Genomic DNA, 15028 nt, shown 5'->3' with positions numbered 1-15028 from the left:
CCTCAGAGGAATTTCGGTACTCCACCAAAATGAGTGGAGGAATCCTCGGAGGAATTTCGGTACTCCACCAAAATGGATGGAGGAGTTGAGGTGACAGGATATCATACTTATTGATACCCAAAGGGAAATCGAGAACGCATGTACTTTAACTCTGAGCATGTACAGTGGCTAAAATGGCAAGCAAAGCTTTGTACTTTATCTGCTGTTATGAAACCCACAGCTCTGGAACACTGCCCAGAGCTTTCATGCCAAAGCTTTGCCTCCAGATATGCCCTACTGGAAAATTGAATTCTGCAAATCTGTTGATACAAGTCCATTATCAATCTTGCTCAGTGTTCTGGTTCCTGGCTACCCACAATATGCCAGAACAGCTTCTATCGGTATGCTAGCTTTTATCAGGCAATGCCACAGCACACATGGTTATGTTTACTGTGCAGGCTGCACCGTTGTGGGATCTCCACATGCCAGTAGTGGCTTTAATTCTATATTAATTTAAGCCAACAAATAAACTTCACCAAGTCCAATATCATGCATATTTCTTTATCTCCTGAAAACAGAAATAATTTAGCATCCCTCTCCCCATTTAAAGAATGCTCATCCATTGCATATTTGGGAACCAAACTTAGCTGCTCTTTTTCACGCCTTTTTGATTTAAACTTCAAACCATTGTTTTGTTTGGTTGAGACTACCTTATCAAATTGGAGAGATGTCCCAGTTTCATGGTTCGGTAGCGTCAACCTTATAAAAAAGATAATTCTCCCCAAAGTCCTATACCTTCTCCAAACCCTCCCAATAGACATTCTTCAACAATTTTTCCAAAAACTCAAAAATATAATTTCAAAATTTATACGGGCAGATAAAAACCATAGGATAAACCATAAAACCTTGATAAAATCAAGATGTAGAGGAGGTTTGGGTCTCCCTGATTTTGAAAGATATAGATTATCAACCCACATATCAAGAGTGATTGAGATGCAATCCCCTTGTCCCACAAAACTTTGGGTTCCACTTGAGCTGAATGATCTTCATGATGGTTTTGTCACATTACCTATGGCCCACCCCATTTAATAGATTTAAATACAATAATATCACGAACCCGTTCACTATGACTACATTCAGATTATGGCACAAAGCAAATAGAAAAATGAATCTTATTCCAAATATATGCAAAGCCACTCCTATCTTGCATTTGATCTCTAATAATTATAGATCTCTTAAGAGGAAAATCAGGCTCTCGACTCCCTTCAGAAACTTGCCGATTTACTCCTTGGTGTACAAAAACAGATGTATGAGCAAAAACAAGATCAGCTCACTCACTAAAAACCTTCACTTGAAAGATGAGGAAATTCGAACTCTACAAGAAGTAACAAAACTTTATCTCCCAGACATTTCTACCTCAGCACCTGATCCGAAAATCCTTAAACTATTTATGAACACAATAGGAAAGGAAAAAAATGATAGCCGAAATAAATAAGAACCTAACCCAAACACAGGAGATCCCAGATTTCATTAAAAAAATGGGAATTAGAACTAAATACAACATTTCTCCCAGAAGAAATTCATACAATCTTCAAAAACATCCACTTCTTAACATCTTCAGTGAGAGCTTAACTATAAAATCATATCAAGATGGTATAAAACACCTGATATATTGAATAAAATAGACAGCTCAATCTCCCCTCTTTGTTGGAGATGCAACAAAGAGAAGGGTTCTCCATGTCATATTTGGTTGGGATGCACAAAAAATAAAAGTTTCTGGGAGAGAGTTAAGGTACCGTCACACTTAAGCGACGCTGCAGCGATACCAACAACGATGTCGATCGCTGCAGCGTCGCTGTTTGGTCGCTGGAGAGCTGTCACACAGACAGCTCTCCAGCGACTAACGATCCCGAGGTCCCCGGTAACCAGGGTAAACATCGGGTTACTAAGCGCAGGGCCGCGCTTAGTAACCCGATGTTTACCCTGGTTACCAGCGTAAACGTTAAAAAAACAAACACTACATACTTACATTCCGTGTCTGTCCTCCGGCGCTGTGCTTTCCTCTGCACTGTCAGCGCCGGTCAGCCGGAAAGCAGAGCGGTGACGTCACCGCTGTGCTTTCCGGCTGGCTGGCGCTGACACAGGATGCAGGAGGAGTGCAGAGAAGCACAGCACCGGGGACAGACAGCTGAAGGTAAGTATGTAGTGTTTGTTTTTTTTAACGTTTACGCTGGTAACCAGGGTAAATATCGGGTTACTAAGCGCGGCCCTGCGCTTAGTAACCGATGTTTACCCTGGTTACCAGTGAAGACATCGCTGGATCGGTGTCACACACGCCGGTCCAGCGATGTCAGCGGGAGATCCAGCGACGAAATAAAGTTCTGGACTTTCTGCTCCGACCAACGATCTCCCAGCAGGGGCCTGATCGTTGGTCGCTGTCACACATAACGATTTCCTTAACTATATCGTTGCTACGTCACAAAAAGCAACGATATCGTTAACGATAGTGAGCATATAAAAAAAACCTTAAACATAGACATCCCATTAACGTCAAGTTTCATTCTATTCAATCTGGATCCTTCAAATTTACACTTTGAAAAAGGCTCACTGATACCTCACCTGCTCAACGCAGCTAAAATAATTATCGCAAGACATTGGAAAGATGTAGAGACCCCTACTTGCAAAGAATGGATAAAAGAATCCAACCAAATCGGTATATACGAGAAAATTAGACTTTCAGAATCTAAAAACCTAAAGACTCTAAACGCATGGATAGCCTGGTTGAACACCTCAGAGGACCACCAAATAAGCACAACCGGTAATCCTTGATTTCTGTCTCCCTACAAATTTCTTTTGTTATTCCCTTTTTCTCTTTTTTGTTCACATATGTGATCTCCCAAATCGCTTAGTTAATCTCTATATTTTAAGTAGGACTTTCTGACTCCCTACCCTTCCCTTTCCTTCCCATGTCCCTCCGCACAACTCCCCCTTGTTTTGTTTTTTTTTTTGTTTTGTTTTTTTTAATAAATTCTTCTTACAACCATTTTGGTTCGCAAATCTGCTGCCTTGAAGCGTTATCGTTGTGGTTTATTACGATCGTATTTATGTTTGTTTGTTTTAATATACTTTTACTATTTCTGAAAATATTTACCCTTTTTTTTTCCTTTCCTGTTATATTATTGCATACCATGAGATACGGCCTTCCCAAAACCCTGTCTGATGACAAATGCACACTTAGCTGTTTTTGATATTAGTGTTAGGACCCGCAATATTATGGTGACCCTTGACATTGGGATGCGGGCTTACTTTATTTTGGCCAAAATATTAAACCAATACCTCATATAGTGTATGTATTTATCATATGCATGCATTTTTTTGCACTATATCATATCCTTTTCTGCAGGATGTGGCCAGGCCTCTTTATGTTGGCTAGGTTTTTCTGGGGCGTCTGTCACTGTGCGCTGCATTTTATAGTACTGGACAGCCCGCCTGTTAATACAAGGGGCGTCATCAATAGGTTGCATACAGACACTGTGCACCGCACCTATCAGTGTGACTTGCGTCCTATGTGAGTTATATCAATGTGCATTTTTTCTGCTAGGCAGCCAACCCCTGCAATGTTGGGTTGGGGTGGTTGTTTTTATCAGTAGTTTGCACCTGTGCCGCTCCTAGCCTTTATCAGTGGAGGCCTGCTGCATCCTGCTAAGTGTGCATTTGTCATCAGACAGGGTTTTGGGAAGCCCGTATCTCATGGTATGTATTTTTTCTGAGTTTTTTCTATGTTAGCTGTTATATTATTGACATTTTCTAAATAAAGAGTGTATAAAAAAAAATTAAGCCAACAGATCCCCATGTAAGAAGAGCATATCAATATTACCTATTGTTTAAATAAGGTTTTTGTGTCAATTTGTTTTCTTTTTGTTTTACATTGTGAACTTTTTTATTATCATTCAAATCATAATCTGTATTAAGAATTAGAATTTAGAAATCTTGCAATTCTGACACTGGCCACTGGGGCTTAGTTTGAATCTAACTTCCTGTTTCACATACATACAGTAGAGACCAAAAGTTTAGACACACCTTCTCATTTAAATATTTGTATTTTCATGACTATGAAAATTGTAAATTCACACTAAAGGCATCAAAACTATGAATTAACATACATACAGTACATACCAGTAGCTAAGTGGTCAGATTCTGACACTATCTTTTATTTTGAAGCATCTAATGTGGTCATAATGAAGGAAATGGGAGCTATGACATCACCTAATGTGATTGGTAGATCCTGTGTTATCAGCTGTGTATAGAGGGATTACCTGTAATCCTGCCTCTGATGACAAAGAAACTGATAAACTCTTCCTGAAAGTTCAGGAAATATGAGTTTAAGATTGTAAGATTACTTTTTCTAAAAATAAAGATCATTATAGTTAAAAACATTGTCAAAATAAATGAATGTAACACAAAAACCTGATAGTTTTCCTTTAAATGAGGTCATGTACTGTTGTATCCAGTACATTGCCCTCCCATCGGGGGCTTTTCACATAACACCCCACCTAAAAGAGAAAGGACTGAGTTCCAGAATTACAGAAAATGTTCTACATTTTATATTGCTGTAAGATCTCCATATTTAATGATGCACAGCTCCAAATTTCCTGCATTTAGTTGGATACTAAAAATCTGACTTGTTACCTTCACCACTAGGGGGAGCTCACTGCATACTGTCCATATATTGAACTTTATAAAAAAAAATCTGTATTCAGTTGACTCCCCCTAGTGGAATTTTACTAGTTAAGTGCAACTGGCATAAATTTACGATCCCCAAAAGTCCAACACCACCCAACTGCAGCTTGTTTAAAAAGAAAAAAATGCCAAGGGGTGGGTTTTCCAAAACGCTAAGATATTGAGGGATGTCCATAGTATCAAGGTCGAATTTAGCTCCATATTTCTTTTTTTATATATATATATATAGTTGAGCTGTCTTCGATCCCAGAAGAATCTGTGCTTAGTCCACGCGGGAGAAGACCTGTCTCTGCTTGCGGTGGTCGCCAGCCGTGTCCTTTGGATGAGTTGATGGATTCCTCCACCAACAACTTGAAAACTTTCCCACCCGGACGACCAAATGTTGACAACATTGGAAATATCTGCAGGAAGAATCGTCCAAAAACCTCATACGGGTTCCACAACCTTCCTAGTACAGGGTATTCTTACCTCAGCAGACAAGGAGATGCTATTAATGCGCTCGAAAAAGGGTTCAGCGCATGTTGTGGAAAACCTGACAAACTCCAGTGTGCAGAGAACCTGGTAAGTATGTAACCCACTGAATGCAATGACATGATCTGGATGATCCAAAAATGATGGTGGAGGAAGACAAGTGTCGCTCTAGTGCAGGGAAGTCAACGTCAAGTACGAAAAGGGCCAAAATTCAAAGTTTGGCCAACCTTGATATTTATTGAAAAAATGTCTAGAATTGAGACTGTTTTTCCTTATCAAATATATAACCTTTTCATATAGAAACAAACTAAAAGGGGTTGTCCCACAAACAATGTACATTTTCTTTTTACTGCTCTTACATAACATATTTTTCCAATATTTTATTCTAAGATTTATTAATGAAAAAGGTCCAATGGCCTAATATATATATATATATATATATATATATATATATATATATATATATATATATATATATATATATATATATATATATATATGTAATAGCAAAGGATAAAAAACTCTTGAATAATGCAGATAAAGTTTTATTCCAACAAAAGTGCCCCCCAAACACAGTTAGATACCTCAACAGCAAATTCCTCCACAGTACCCTCCTCACATGAGGTTTGATGACCCTACTGTACCCCCCTCCTTCAACCCCACTGACAAAGAATGGTGAACCCATCACGGTATGATTCTACAACTGTGACCCCCCTCACAGTCCTCCATATAGTATAAAGACTAGTGATGAGCGAGTATACTCGTTGCTCGAGATTTCACGAGCACGCTCGGGTGGTCTCCGAGTATTTGTAAGTGCTCGGAGATTTAGTTTTTGTTGCCGCAGCTGAATGATTTACATCTGTTAGCCAGCATAAGTACATGTGGGGGTTGCCTGGTAGCTAAGGAATCCCCAAATGTAACCAAGCTGGCTAACAGATGTAAATCATTCAGCTGCTGCAAGGAAAACTAAATCTCTGAGCACTAAAAATACTCGGAGACCACCCGAGTGTGATCGGGAAATCTCGAGTAACGAGTATATTCGCTCATCACTAATAATGACTATAATATAGGCCTCCAAATAGAATAATGGGCCTCACATAAAAAAACAAACAAAAAAACCCTCACCTCTCTGAGTTCCCCGCTGCTCAGCTCCGTTCTGAAGCACTTCACTGCTCGGCACAATGTGTGCGCTGCAATGATGTTATGGCGCCCGCTGCATTGGGACGTCAGACGCATAGAAGTAATGATGGTGGAGGGAGTGTCAGCTGACACTCCCTCCTCTATCATTGCTTTCAATTGTATCAGCATCCTAAATACTGGTGAAAGTGCGATACTGGGTGAGGGGCGGCCGTTGTCACAAGCCAAATATACTCTCCAGCTTTGGACTTAATGGAGTTAATAACTGTATAATTTTATGTATTGGACTTTTTACGGAGGTGGAAATACCAAATACTTTCTATCTTTGAATTGGGGAAAAGAGGTGTTATATATAATTGAAAGATTACAAAAGTGTGTGTGTATATATAACATATATAGTGACATGGTCACTGGTGCTGTATATGAAGGGAGATGTGTGGAAGATTGCTATCTTCCGTGATGTGAAATCCAGAAGTTTCTGTCCAGCATGTTATGTGCTGAGGGGTTTATCAGCCATGCCAGGGTTGGGTTTTTTGTGAGTGGCTGTACGAGGTGGGTGGGACGATACTCACCATATCTCCTCCCAAGGGTGTGGCTGGGGAAGTTAAAGTGGGGCTACTGTGAGTTTTTTCTCTGCTGTGTGTTTGGAGACAAGGAAGTCTCCAAGTGGTAGCTTCAGTGGGAGCTGAAGTTTACTGAATCCAGAGGAGTGAATGCTGTAGACATCTGGACTGTGCTATAAGTTATGTTTTGTTTTGTCATTATGCCAGAAAGGTCATGTTTATTTTGTTAAATCCTGCACTGGTTTATGCCGTGTTTTAATAAAACAGCAGAAGATTAACCCAAGAAGTGTTCCTTCGTCCACCTCTGTGAGCAGCTGAGTGAGGTGCATTACCAGAATACATAATTTTTGTCTTTTTTTTAATTTCATTTAATTTTTATTTATTTAAGTCAACACAGGAGATTTGAACCTTTTGTGCCCATCCTTCACCACTTCTGCACTTGTTCTAGGGCCTGGGTGGGTGCCACTACAACCTCTGCACCTGCTATAGGCCCCCTTGTCATGTTTAACTCCCTTTCATCTGACTGCTCAAAGGGTTAGTGTGCAGAGTAACTATAGATACACATAAATTTGCTCTGAAGCTGCATACACAAAATGGCAAGCTTTGTATTTTTTTTTTACTTTAGATGTATTGAAATAATACACATTTTTCTTTCTATAGGTACATATAAGTCTTATGGATGCTTTAGAAGATAATTTTTATGCTCTCTTCTAGTGGAAGAAGACATTAAAGGATTTCTGTAATGCAGAGTTCTCGGTGAAAACGCGACATTTCCATTGCTGTAGGAAGTCTGAATCTCAGAGGGAAACTTGCTTCAGTGATGGGGCCCCCAACCCAGAGTACGTCACGTCGGCCGCTCTTCAGGAAATCAGAGATGAGGACGTTGTTGCTGTGGGGGGTCGTCGAAGCATAAATGTCTGCCCTCCTAACTCTCCTAAGTGCCAGAAGAATATGGACAGCAGGTACCAGCTGTCAGAGCTGGCCTTCCCTCCTGGAGAACCCAAATCTGGTAACATCCAGAACATCTGCAAGCTGAGGAAATATCGCCCACTGTACTCCGACAACATGCTCCCGGACAACGGCTACAATCACTATGTGCGCCGTGCCAAAGCCATCCAACGCATGGAGGGCGAGTTCAAGAAATGCTGCAAGACGGAGGATGTGGCCTGTGCTCATTCTGGGGTCAGTAAGATTAGTGCTACATACACATCCCACCCATATATCTGATATTGATGAGTTGTAGAATATTTGTATTACTATAAAAGAATGGTTAAAGAGGATGACCAGGATTAGAAAAAGATGGCTGCTTTCTTTCAGAACAGCGCCACCCCTGAGTATAGGTTGTGTGCTGTGTTGCAATACCCATTTAATGTTGGGAATGGTTGATTTCACTCTGACGTTGTTTCTTCTTTATTACACAGTGGAAAAAAGTTCTTGGAAAGTTTTGTGCCAAAGAGCAGATGATAAAGACCAAACACCACGAATGCTGCAAGAAGAGAGATCAAAGCAGTGTTTTCAGCTGCTTCGCCAGCGAGGCTCCGTTCCCAGAATACGACAGAGAGGTGGAGGTCCTGAACCTGGGGAACATAATGGAGGATGTGCTGCAGAAGCTGTGTGCAGAGTCCAAGCTCCTCACTAAGCAGTAAGTCCTACTCCCAAGCCTATGACTCTCAGGTGCAAGACTCCCAGTACCAGATTTTTCATCTTTTATATTTTTCACCACTTTAGTGTCCATGTAACTCTCTGATATTCTTTTTTTTCATTTTGGGAGGTGAAGTGATTCTGCCATTTTGATCATAGAATCATCGTGTCCATCCCCCTACACAATGCAGGAGTCACTAAACCATATCAGACAGATGTCTGTCCAGCCTCTGTTTGAAGACTTCCATTAACGGAAAGCTCACCACCTCTTGTGGCCGCCTGTTCTACTCATTGATCACCTCCACTGTCAAAAAAGTTTTCTAATGTCTAATCTGTATCTTCTCCCTTTCAGTTTCATTCCATTGCTTCTCACAGTTTGAAGTGCAAATGAGAATAATGATGAATGATGATCCCTCCACACTGTGACATCCCTTCAGATATTTGTAGACGGCTATTCAGTCTCCTCGTAGGCTTCTTTTTTGCAAGCTAAACATTCCCAGATCCTTTAACCATTCCTCGTAGGACATACTTTGCGGACTGCTCACCATCCTGGTAGCTCTTCCCTGAACTTGCTCCAGTTTTATATTGTCTTTTATAAAATGTAGTCCCCAGAACTGGACACAGTATTCCAGATGAGGCCTGACCAAGAAGGAGTAGAGTGGATAATTGCTTCAGGTGAAATAGACTCTATGGTTCTCTTACTACATCCTAGAACTATGTTTGCCTTTTTTGCTGCTGCATCACACTGTTGACTCTTGTGCAGTCTGTGATCTATTATTATACCCAAGTCTTTTTCACACGTGCTGTTGCTTAGTACTATTCCTCCCATTCTATAGATGTAATTTTCATTTTTCTTGCCCAGATGTAGAATATTGCATTTCTCCTTGTTAAATACCATTCTATTAGTCGTTGCCCATTGTTCAAGCTTAACTAGATCCTTCTGAATCCTCTCTCTGTCTTCTCTAGTGTTAGCTATCCCTCCTAGCTTTGCATAGTCTGTAAATTTGACAGCTTATCTTCAGTTCCCTTATCTAAATAATCTAGAAAAATGTTGAACAACACTGGGGTCAGGACAGAGCCCAGTGGTACTGTGGTAGGTCTGCTCACTCAGGTGCTCCCTGAGGTAGACACAGGAACACTTGGTGTTAAAGTCTCTCAGTGGTTCATTGCTTCATAAACCATAAAGTCAAAATGGTAACCCAAAACAGCCCAGCTGGCATACATGAAAATAAAAAGTCAATACAAAAGTCCTCCACAGTATGGCTCCAGACTTCTGAGACACACTACACTGCAGATCCCACTGGAGCTTGAGGCAGGAGACTTCCTTCCTCCAAAACACACACTAGAGGGAAAAAACAGTAGCTGTACATTTAACTCCCTCCAACCACACCCTTGAGGTGGAGATATGGAGAGTAGGCTTCCCGCCCACCTCTTACACCTACTCACAACAAAACTCAAATCCTGGAAACTGATGATTAACCCCTCAGCACATATCATGCTGGAGAAAAATGTATGGGTTACACATCATGCAGAATAATAACCTTCACGGCACATATCTCCCCTCACATGTGGAGCCAGTGATCCTGTCACAGTACCCCACTTGAAACACTCTTCCAATTGGATGTTCAATCATTCATTACCACTCTTTGAGTACAATCACTGAACCAGTTATGAATTCACCTAACCGTAGCCTTGTCATTCCCATACTAGGTCATTTTATCAATAAGGATTGTATGGGATACTTTATGAAATGCTTTGCTGAGGTCGAGATATACTATATATACCGCATCTCCCTGATCCACCCAGTCAGTGATTCCATCATAGAAGGAAATTAGATTAGTCTGGCATGACTTGTTTGCTACAAACCCATACTGGCTCTGGTTAATTACTGGATTTTTATCCAAGTACTTACATACATGTTGTTTAATAATTTTTTAAAATATCTTTCCTGCTATAGAAGTAAAGCTCACTGGCCTGTAATTTCCTGGCTTCATTTTCTTTCATTTTTTGAATACAGGGACAACATTTGCCCTTCTCCATTCCTATGGGACTTCTGTTCTTCAGGATTTTGCTAATATTCTGGATAGTGGTTCTGCAATTTCCTCTGCTAAATCTTTCAGTACTCTAGGATGTATGCAAATTGTCCCTTCAGAGAGGAAGAGGACTAGAACTCTAGTGCCACCTATTAGAAGTAGCAATCCTAACAGTCAACGTCAACCCTTTAACGAGCCTTGTCACATGACTTAGGTTAAAAGCCAAACTAGAATCTCAATTTGCAGACACTAGGTTTCGGGGTACTGCCCTTCATCAGTGCAAAATGGAGATCTGGTTTGGCTGAGTGAGAGGCGTCTGACCGGGATCCAAGAAGTATTGTTTCTCCTTGCGGAGAGCGACATGTTAAGCATGTGTTTGCAAATTGAGATTCTGGTTTGGATTTAGATTAATTCACTTTGTATTTTGCTAATTGATAATAAAAAATGAAGTGATTGAGGTATTTCAAAACTAGAAGGGTTAAAAGTTTATTTTAATCTTTCCCCCCTTTCATTCTCAGAAAGCAGCTGCCATTACTGGTGTCCAGTCTCAGAGAAATGTGCTGCTCCCTCCCCGTGGAAGAGCAGCTGCTGTGCGCCGCAGAACAGGTACGAGTCTGGCTAAAACAAGAACTACAAAATCACATAAACACTTCCAAGCTGCAGCTCTCCAGCCATGGAGAACTACAAGTCTGAGCATTTCTTGAAGATTAATGCTCAGACATACAGTTGTTATAGTCGACTAAATATATTATATTAATTTAGGATGCTGCTCTGCTGTCCGAAGCTGCAATTACATAAGTTCGCTGGTGACTGTAGCGCTGCTGTGCACAGAAATTCACTTCTGACGCTGTAGTAAAACTAACAATAACAGATATAATGTGTGAATCTCTCTGTGATGCCACTCCATACAGCACAGGTGCTGGCTGTATTATACGCCTGGAACCTGAGAATGACCGCTTTTATTAGCGCTAGCGCCGATCGCAGCAGTTCAACCTCTTAAATGCTGCAGTCTTGATTGACAGTGACATCTAAGAGGTTAAAAAATGTGAAAATGAAGTAAAACAACTTGCGGACTCATAAACCGTGAACCAGCCCTCAAACATTGTGTCCCCAATATCAATGTTGCCAAGATTGACACCTCAACATACAGGTGCATCTCACAAAATTAGAATATCATCAAAAAGTTAATTTATTTCAGTTTTTCAATATAAAAAGTAAAACTCGTATACAATCCCTGGAAAAAATTATGGAATCACCGTCCTTGGAGGATGTTCATTCAGTTGTTTAATTTTTTACAAAAAAAAGCCACGTAGTATATAGCACAGCCCACGTAGTATATAGCACAGCCCACATGGTATATAACACAGCCCGCGCAGTATATAACACAGCCATGTAGCATATAACACAGCCCACGTAGTATATAACAGACCACGTAGCATATAGCACAGCTACGTAGTATATAGCACAACCACATAGCATATAACAGCCCATGTAATATATAGCATAGCCACGTAGCATATAACAGCCCACATAATATATAGCACAGCCACGTAGCATATAGCAGCCCACGTAGTATATAACACAGCCACATAGTATATAGCACAGCCACGTAGTATATAGCACAGCGATGTAGCATATAGCACAGCCACTTAGTATATAACAGCCCACGTAGAATATAACACAGCCCACGTAGTATATAGCACAGCTGAGCCCACGAAGTATATAGCACAGCGCACGTAGTATATAGCAATGTGGGCACCATATCCCTGTTAAAAAAGAATTAAAATAAAAAATAGTTATATACTCACCTTCTGGCAGCCCCCGAATCCAGCCCAGGCCTGCTGCTCCCGGCAGCTCCTGTTCCCAGTAATGCCTTGCGAGACAAAGACCTGTGATGACGTAGCGGTCTCGTGTGATCCTACGTCATCTGGGGTCATTTCGCAAGGCATTACTAGGAGCGGGAGCTGCCAGGAGCATCGCGACGAGCGGGAAGGCTGCGGGGGCCACCGAAAGGTGAGAATAGCGCGATTTTTTATTTTTTTTTAACATTATATCTTTTTACTATTATTATTTATTGTTATAGTGCCATTTATTCCATGGCGCTTTACATGTGAGGAGGGGTATACATAGTAAAAACAAGTACAATAATCTTAAACAATACAAGTCACAACTGGTACAGGAGGAGTGAGGACCCTGCCCACGAAAGCTCACAATCTACAAGGGATGGGTAAGAATACAGTAGGTGAGGATAGAGCTGGTCATGCAGCGGTTTGGTCGATCGGTGGTTACTGCAGGTTGTAGGCTTGTCTTAAGAGGTGGGTCTTCAGGTTCTTTTTGAAGGTTTCGATGCATAGGCAGCATCAGTAATAAAAAGTTGGTCACACTTGTCAAAATGGGTCCCCCCATCTTGCTAGGGCCCCGGCACTTGCCCGGGTGCGCCGGGTGCTGACTCTGGCCCTGTATAGAGTCATTACAAACAGAGTGATCTATTTCAAGTGTTTATTTCTGTTAATGTTGATGATTATGGCTTACCACCAATGAAAATCCAAAAATTATTATCTCAGTAAATTTGAATACTTTATAACACCAACTTGAAAAATGATTTTAAAATCCAAAATGTTGGCCTACTGAAATATATGTTCAGTAAATGCACTCAAAACTTGGTCATCGCTCCTTCTGCGTCAATTACTGCATCAATGCGACATGGCATGGAGGCGATCAGCCTGTGGCACTGCTGAGCCTTCAGTTCATCTGCATTATTTGGTCTCGTGTCTCTTAGCCTCCACTTGACAATATCCCATAGATTCTCTATGGGGTTAAGGTCAGGTGAGTCTGCTGGCCAATCAAGCACATTGATACTGTTGTTTGTAAACCAGGTATTGGTACTTTTGGCAGTGTGGACAGGGGCCAAGTCCAGCTGGAGAATGACATTTCCATCTCCAAAAAGCTTGTCGGCAGAGGGAAGCATGAAGTGCTCTAAAGTCTCCTGGTAGACGGCTGTGCTGATTTTGGTCTTGATAAAACACAGTGGACCTACTCCAGCAGATGACATGGCTCCACAAACCATCACTGATTGTGGAAATTTCACACTAATGATGCGTTCACGTAATTGCGCCTGACTTAACCTCATTCTACGGACTAGAAGAAGAAAAAAAATATTACTTTTAATATAACTTAAATATTTTTATTTTCCTTTTACAGAAAGGGAAGTTTATGAAGATTTTGTGTGGAGCCAAGAAAGATTCGTGGAAAGACACCCAGGACTGCTGTAGTAAGGACGAGCCGGAGCAGGAGCAGTGCTTCACATACTACCTGCAGAGCGTCTCCGTAGCTGTGGCACACAGAACCAGGGGGGAATAGGATAGTCCCAACACACAGAGTACTGGACAGATCTATATAGCCCAACCAGCCCCAGGACATGAATTTTCCTTTTTTTTTTTATTTTAACATTTACAGTTTTTTTCTACAGTTTTGATATTCTCTCTAGGGCACTGTAGGGTGATGTGTGATTATATCCGTAGCGTAGAGTTAATGGGAGGAGCTGAGTGAGTGGGAGGGGTTAGGCGATTAGCGGCACAATGGGTGTGGCTTTTGTAAGATTATTCTAACTGTACTGTGTGAAAGAATTGATGAAACCTGCGCTAACATATGTGAGATATTTGCCGGTAACATCCCATAATGCTTTGCAATTCTCACTGCCAATATGGTCATGGACTAATGCTCAACTGAATATAAAAGTATCAGATGCCAAGAAAGTTTTTTTTTCCTTTTTTTCTAACCTCCTATATCTAGCACTTAAGGCTTCACGTTTTTTCAGTGAAGATTTTGATGTAAAATTAAAAGATGTTGTGGTAACACAAGGCTCCTATTTTGTACACAAAGTTGTAATAAAGAAATGTAAGAAAACACTTTGATGCAGCAATGTGTTGTGTATACTGTGTGACTGAAGACTCCTCCGCCCCCGAGGAGCACGGAAAACGTTACTTCCACTTCCTCAATGCTCTCTTATTGATAATGCATCAGACAAAACTTTATTAATCATAAGCTTTATTCACTGGGAGTCCAACAACAGTTCTCAATTTAAAGCGTCAAGTTTGAGGTCTGTATTTATTTAGAGGTCCTAGTCTGGGGTCTATATTAGTTTAAGGGTGATAATTTCGGTGGATAAGGGCCGCAAAAAACAAAGGGGTACTACCATCTTAGGATTTTATAGCTTATTGAAATTTTATAAGATAAATGTATGATAATTGGTGATTATTAGTGATGGGTGAGCACTAAAATGCTCGGGTCAAGCAGATTGGAACACTCGGGTACTCGGCCAGAACAACGATCCCAATGTAAGTCTATGGGAGACCTGAGTATTTTTACCGCGATCCCCCGGGGGTCCTTTTAAGGTCTAAAAACGTCTGAAAATGATGGAAACACTGCTCAAATGACACAGGAAAATCATTGGGATCGCCCCTA

General features: G+C 40.9%; 1 protein-coding gene across 1 annotated transcript in view; it reads left to right on the top strand.

Moving 5' to 3' along the window:
* The window catches only part of ECM1 (extracellular matrix protein 1), a 41513-nt gene extending 27041 nt beyond the window's left edge, over nucleotides 1–14472 (top strand). Inside the window, exons 5-9 of the mRNA XM_069727064.1 lie at nucleotides 4949–5280; nucleotides 7605–8072; nucleotides 8312–8532; nucleotides 11083–11170; nucleotides 13766–14472. Of these exons, the coding sequence (XP_069583165.1) occupies nucleotides 4949–5280; nucleotides 7605–8072; nucleotides 8312–8532; nucleotides 11083–11170; nucleotides 13766–13924 (1268 nt within the window). The 3' untranslated portion in view covers nucleotides 13925–14472. The remainder of the gene's footprint in view (nucleotides 1–4948; nucleotides 5281–7604; nucleotides 8073–8311; nucleotides 8533–11082; nucleotides 11171–13765) is intronic.
* Nucleotides 14473–15028: the final 556 nt, after the last annotated feature.

This window comes from Ranitomeya imitator, chromosome 1 (genome assembly GCF_032444005.1).
Source record: "Ranitomeya imitator isolate aRanImi1 chromosome 1, aRanImi1.pri, whole genome shotgun sequence".
Taxonomy (NCBI): domain Eukaryota; kingdom Metazoa; phylum Chordata; class Amphibia; order Anura; family Dendrobatidae; genus Ranitomeya; species Ranitomeya imitator.
Note: the sequence above shows the minus strand (reverse complement) of the source record. Positions and strands in the feature narration are given on the sequence as shown.